This window comes from Camelina sativa, chromosome 7, assembly GCF_000633955.1.
Source record: "Camelina sativa cultivar DH55 chromosome 7, Cs, whole genome shotgun sequence".
Lineage (NCBI taxonomy): Eukaryota > Viridiplantae > Streptophyta > Magnoliopsida > Brassicales > Brassicaceae > Camelina > Camelina sativa.
The window spans coordinates 26,994,418-27,001,688 of NC_025691.1; the positions used below are offsets into that span (position 1 = coordinate 26,994,418).

Sequence of the window (7,271 nt, forward strand, 5' to 3'; positions counted from 1 at the left end):
TTTAAAGTTGTTCTATCGATTTACAACACTAACCATGGGCCGGGAGCAGACACAAGTAGAAGAGTGAACTAGACTGGGTTCAAGGTTACTTACTACATACCCAAAAGAAATGACAAATTTTACTATTACCAAACTCTTATATGGAGAACTACGACTAAATGCGACTTGGTTACCATAATTCGATATTATGTTTCTCTCATGTCTAAACTTATTATTATTAGCCAATCAAATAATTTCTTTCAATATTAATATGAGGTCGTTCAAAAAATGATATGATGGCTAGTGGCTACATTAGCTAGGCTAATCCCGCACTTCTCAAAATATTCAAAGAGATATGTTGACCATAACTCTTATGGTTTGGATTCCTTACTAAACAATTACACTTAATATTAATTATTTTAGTTTATTTAGTTATATTACATGACAAATATTGATTGGCTATTAAAAATATAATGAATAAGAGATGTTTACCCCTAAAACCACTATTTCCAATCTTTTTATCTAGTTTTACTTTTAAAATAGATGAATTCTATAATAGAGGTGATTTTTACTCCAAAGTATTCATATATTTTTCTTTTAAAAATGAATATTCCAAATAGATTTTTTTTTTAATTTTGATATTAATATATTTTACTTATAAAAGTTGCAAATTACCTGTTTATTTTACAGCTTTTATTTATAAAAATTGAAAATTAACCCATTTCCTCAAAGAATCATTATGTATATAAAAAATTGCAATTAAAATTTTAATTATCGGTAGAAAATTTGGTTTGTTCCACTAGGACGACACTCCGTAACCCGAGTTCGAATCTCTCCTCTTACACCAATAGGATTTTTTTTCCATTTTAACAGTTTAAGAAAAAAAGTTGACCCTCCTAAAGTTTTTTCCTATGTCTGCCACTATACATGATAATGATAATAATGATATATGATCATTTGATAGGGTTTGTAACTTCAAACCTTAACAACACCAAGTGAGTGCTCACAAAATAAGACAAACATGTCATTTACGAGGTCTAAAGCAAATGCTTTCCGCTAATTAACATATGCTTTTTTTGTTGCTTAAATATGAACAACTAATCACTAATATAATCATATATTAACGCAATGCATTTCGATAGATATGACTGTAAAATGTTTCACGCAAATTAAAAAAAAAAATTAATACAGTACATACCTAAATCATAAATTGTTGTTACAAAACTCTCTTTTATTTATAAATAAATTCAGAAAATTTACCTCCACCAAAGAAAAGAAAAAGGACTCTTGGACTTCCATTATATTTTTATATTGATTATAAACAGGAATAAACTATATAATTTCTAACCAGAATTATATTGAAATTCTAAACTTTTGTTTTTTTTAATGACATCCTAAAGATTATTTTTTATTACAAACAAAAGTGTCTATATTGATAGTTATTTTGAAACAGAATGCACAATAATCATCACATAAACGTTAACCTCTAAAATTTATGTACAGTATTCTGTTTTAAAATTGCATATGTATAAAATTGTGGGCATATAAAATTTATGTTCTTATAATGTCTCTCGGTATGTATAAAATTGGGTAAGTTACTTAATTAGTTAGTTTTATGATGATGATTAATATTTAAGATCAAGAGAAGGTCTCAGGGTCCATATGTAAATGAGTGACAACTAAGAGCTATAGAGGAGACATCACTCTATGGACCAACTCTTGCTTCACCTCTTCCATAACGTAGGACCTTTCTCCAATTTTACATTAATACTTGGCTTTTGTTGTTTTGTTTGTATGTTTATCTTTTACTATCTAATAAGACGAAAAACAAATTTGATTTGATTTTGTCGTCACAACATTTTACATATTCTATCCAACAAGATTTATCATACTTGTAGCTCAAGATTATTAAAGTGTCATAAGCTTTGTATTCGTGAAACAATACACAGTAGTAGAAAATGATCACAGAACACAAATACACAAGAAACAAAAAATCCAATCTCAGAGAACATTGTACGAGTTTGTTTAATGGCCATTATGAAAATCTAACTGTTGTATGTAAACATTAAATTATCTATATAGCAATTATAACTAAGGAAGATTTATTAAGGAGTCAATTAGTCAACTAGACACTTTTTTAAAAGATATTTGAGAAATAGACATTTTTAAAACAAAATTTGGAGAATAGGCACTTTTTATGTCTTGTGAGATTAAAAGATTGTGAGATAAAGTATAAGACAAAAATTAAATAAAAAGACCAATATATCCACATACTTTAAAAGAGGATTTTATGGATGGGTCCACAATTTTTTTCTAGTTGGACCTGAATTAATTAATGGCAGCCCACTAAAATTATGATTTGTGTATATTTGGTCCATCTGAATTTGTTGTATTATCTAGTTAGTGTACCATATGTGTATGGTGTACTGTTTAGGTAGTGTACCATTTAGGTCTAGTAGACCATCTGCGTATGGTGGACCATCTGGGTCTAGTGTATCATTTGCATATGGTGTACCATTTGGGTCTGGTGTACTATCTGAATTTGGTGTACCATTTGCGTTTGGTGTACCATTTGGGTCTAGTGTACCATCTGTGTTTGGTGTACCATCAGCGTCTGGTGTACCATCTGAGCTTGGTGTACCATCTGGGTCTAGTGTACCATTTGCGTCGGTGTACCATCTGAATCTAGTATACTATTTGTTTCTGGTGTACCATCTGGGTTGGATATACCATTTATGTTAGGTGTACCATCGAGGTTTGGTGTACCATATGGGGTGTTGTATTGTGATTTTGATTGGTGGTGTAAATGCTCGTAACTCTACAATCTCATAATCTATCTAAACAAAAATTGGTTTTAAAATAGAACATATCATCTCTAAAGTTTCAAATATAACATCATGATTTAAAATTAAACCTTAAATTATAAATTTTAAACCTATTCTTCTCAACACTACACCTTAAATGTAAAGTAGAGAACCCAAACCTAAAAAAAAATCTTGTTTCCAAATTTAACATAATCTTTAAATTTTCAAAAATAGCATCATGATTTAAAATTAAACTTTAAATTATAAATTTCAAATCATACCTCTCTCTCAAAATAATACTTTAAATGTAAAATAAAAAAACTCAAACTTTAAATATATATATATATATAATTAAAGTTTCAAAATATCATTATGATTTAAAATTAAACTTTCAAAATTAAACTCTAAACTATAAAATCTAAACTCTATCCCTTTCTTAAAATTATAGCTTAAATATAAAATAAATAACTCATAAACAATTATAAATATACATTTGTTATTGAATATATTTTAGGCCCAATTACTATTTTGTTTTTTTTGTATACACAAACCAACAAAAAAAGATAAAATAGTCTATTACTAAATGTCACTCTAATAGAAATATGTATTAGAGAAGAGAGAGAAAAGTGTCTATTTTACCAATATCTTTTTGAAAGTACCTATTTGTCAAACTGTTTTGTGAAAAGGTGCCTAGTCTCTTAATTAAGTCTTTATTAAGCTTGATGAATGCACCTTGTAGTAATAAATACGGTGTCTTAGAAGTTTGCGATAGTGACAGGGTTCGATGTATGTGTCTTCCTTTTAGGCTCTTGTTCTAAACAACTTGCAAATTTGGTGATTGATAACTACATTGTCTTCACATTTCTGAACCGTTACAATTTGCAAAATTTAGTTGACAAACAACAACAAAACGAATAAGCCATTTGACACTACCTATATAACAACTCTCACAACATTGAAGCATGGAGTGTTGTTGCTTTGAAAAGAGATCTTTCTATTGAAACAAGACATTATAAGAACATTGCAATAAATATACACTTCTCACAAAGCGTTACCAACAACAAATAAACATCCAGCCTTGCTTTGAAAGCTCTTGTGCGTTTTAGATTTATGTTGCAAAATTTTTAACCCAACAATTTGTAATTCAATGGTTTTGTCATGTTCATAACTCACTCATATATCTCTTCGAGCCGAAGACCAGAACAACGTAAATATAGTCTCCTATATATCCAATGTTCGAATTTAGGAAATGGCTGGGCTGTCCCAACGTGTTGCTTTGGGTTCAACCATTGAGCTACCGACCTTTAAAGTGAGTTCCCCTGTTTTTAGTTATAAGACTATATTAATCAAAGTATAAACACTAACTCCTAAACTAATATCTGCATTTCATTACATATAACTCATTGATGTGACCGGGAAGATCTTCAAAGGAAATAACAGTCTTTATTATTTACTAACTCCCATTCAAGGATGTTCATGAATCTTCATAGTCAATGTGGTAATTACTATGATTGATGTACATTGTGATTCATGAATCCTCAATCCCCATTTACAACACAAGAACTATATACCTAAGAAGCTATGATATACAAAATGTCCAGCAGATTCGGATTTTACTTTGGTGTTTCCCATTGATGCAGTTACAAGACTCCTCATTTCTCTCAATCATATATACCTAAGTAAGAAGCTAGATTACACTTATTTCAATAGCTCTCTTTGCCTAAATACTCACAAGATTATCATTCAGCCAACTAGATATACGATTAGCAGTTATAATGTTCACCTAAATAGCTTTTATCTTTTCAATGTATGTAGCTCCCTGGTGCGTCATTGAGGAGGAGTGCGGTATATGGCAGCGATAGTACGAGGGAAGAACACTTGCCTAACTCCCTCTGATTTAATTATGGGAATGATGATGCCTGAAGCACTCTGTGAAAAGAGCAAAATATCAAAAATCAATGTAACTTTGCCATGTTGTGTATAGTAGAAGCACTCTCATTTCAGAGGGTGAGAACCACATACCAAGATGATCCTAGCTCCAAGCCGAACGCTTTTAATCGTAGGACATGGTAGCATTAGGCGACCAACAGCATATATCGCCACAGCAAAAAAGTGAAGAACTAGACTCAGTGGACTAGGGTTTAAACCAGAGAGCAATGCAACTGGACCAGATGAGCAAACACCTCCAAGAGTAAGATAGTCGAAACAAGCTTCACGCAATTCTGTTTTTGCTTCATTTGAAGATGCTAAAAAGACCTTGTACAACGCCTCCGCCAATGTATTAATGGTGGACGCTACAGGCTGTACGTAACATAACTCCATTAAAAACTTAAATCAACACATAGGAAGTGGCTCACTTTGTCTAAAGAGGCTTACTTTGCGCAGTGTGTAAAAGGATTCCATATACTTAGACACTGCTTCTTTGTCATTAAGGTTACGAATTGGCCTCAGAAGATCACGGAGTACAACAATATCTGCCAATGCAACAGTCATCCCACCACCGGTTAAAGGATGTCTCATGTTGAAAGCATCACCCAAAAGAAGAGCTCCAGGAGTATGAACCGGATCAGCTGGCATGCTACGGTTTGGCATAGTTCTGATATTACCTTTCTCAACCGCGGCGATGAATGCTTCACGGACCTCGGTTGGTACCTGAGGTGCAACATATGTTTTCAGATACTTAGCCATTTTACCATTTGCAATAGGAGGAAGTTTTTGACCCGGTACATCGACTAAGCAGCGGACTTCTGAGCTGCTTATGGGATACATTAAAATAAGTGATGGGTCACCTAGAACAACATGGCCATGATTTTCAAATGGAAGTTCACAATTCTCCAAGACAAGACCCACAAAAACAGATGGCACATCCACCTTAGGTTTGCAAAGAGAGCGACGCAATTTGGAGAAACAACCATCACATACAATTGTGAGAGGAGCATATGATCTAAGCTCATCTCCCTTCTTTGTTCTGTATTGAACACCTTTGATTGTCGTCCCGTTTTCTACAAGCAACGACGTGACTATTCCTTGTTCCAAACGTACACTGAATCAAAAACAAAACATTAGAGCAAGCAGCGTACCAACAGGTAGATGCAAGTATCAAATAGGATTACTTTGGAAGAGAAGCAGCTTTTTCTCGAATTCTCTGCACAAATCTCCCATTGTGGAAACCTCTCCCTGCTACATCCGAATCAAACGTTTCCAAGGGGTAAGAAAGTTTAGTATGCTTCCCATCTTTGAAGAGAGCATAACCAACAAGTCGTTGAGCATCAATGTTCTTCACACAATCTACAATCACAAAACTAAACTATCAAAATTCGATTCACAAGTATATACAAAACAGTAAAAAGCTCATTGGTGTCTCTAGCTTCTACCCTCAAGTCCAAGTTCGATTAACTTCAAGTAACCACCAGGTTGAAGCAATTCACCGACGATTCTGTCTTGTTCAGACAAGTCTCTTTCAATGACATGAACTCTTCGTCCTTCCTTCAACAAACCCACACAAAAGTCCAAAATTCAGAGACAAGAACTTACGTCTTGAACACAAACAACACAAAAACCTGTGTTACTCTCAAACTATTCAGTTAAGGACCAAGAAACAAGCATTTCTATCTCCAAAATGTTATTAAAACTAAGATCACACCATTTCTGTGATCCAAAATCAAACTATTAATTTAATAAACCGGTTTGATCTTAATATCTATGTATGCAATAATTTCCTCCTAATTACATCAAAATAATTGTTATTAACAAAAAAATTGAACAACATCTTTAAATTTTTTAAAAAAAAAAAAAAAAGAGATTATACTAAATATATCAGAACTATACAGTTATTAATTTATTGATATATCAATTAATTCACATGTAGAAAAAATTAATTTAAAACCAAAAGAAATTATATTTGGATATATTAATTTGTAAAAGGTTTGTGACTTGCCTTGGCGAGAGTATGAGCAAGAGCAGCACCAGCAACACCTGCTCCGACGATGATCACATCGGTGCCAGAGCCGGAGTCATCCTTCCTCGATACGGCGTCGTTAGGGGAAACGAGGACTCTACGATTCTTCTTACTACTACTACTCTGACGCAAAACGTAGAGAAATGCAAACGCGAATAGAGAAGCTACGAATGTTCCTAAAATGAATGGATCCAACACAATAGTCGCCGTCACTGTCTTTCTCACGGTGGCGCGTTTGTGTCTCTCCTCCTCCGTCGTCGTCGCTTTCCCGCGGCGAATGTAGGTGGCTCCGGTGGTGGATCGGCGATTAAAGAGTGAGAATCGAAGGGAGAGACGAAGATTTGTGCAGGGAAGCGAAGATCTGAGAGGACGAAACAGTGGAAGGGTTTTGATTTCGACTGATTTCATCGTTTTTGTTTAGATCAGCAAAAAATATTTTGTTTATATAATAATATCTGTTAATTAGTATATTCTTAATTGTTGACAATTTATATAGATAGTTTACACATAAAAAAAAAAAAAAAAAATTA

The 7,271-nt window shown here is 33.0% G+C and overlaps 1 protein-coding gene across 4 annotated transcripts; it reads right to left on the minus strand.

Annotated features, from left to right (window-relative positions):
• Nucleotides 4,253-7,181, minus strand: LOC104702819 (squalene epoxidase 2, mitochondrial-like). Of its 4 annotated transcripts, XM_019227938.1 has the most exons (8): nt 6,721-7,181; nt 6,158-6,269; nt 5,897-6,071; nt 5,655-5,826; nt 5,390-5,435; nt 5,160-5,257; nt 4,806-5,084; nt 4,253-4,712 (listed from the first exon to the last, which is right to left on the minus strand). In XM_019227938.1, exons 1-8 carry the CDS (start codon nt 7,147-7,149, stop codon nt 4,611-4,613), a joined length of 1,413 nt encoding a protein of 470 aa, XP_019083483.1. In that variant the 5' UTR covers nt 7,150-7,181; the 3' UTR covers nt 4,253-4,610. The 4 variants fall into 4 exon arrangements, with proteins under 4 accessions (XP_019083483.1, XP_019083482.1, XP_010417043.1 ...); XM_019227937.1 differs by having other exon boundaries at nt 5,160-5,435; XM_010418741.2 differs by having other exon boundaries at nt 5,390-5,826.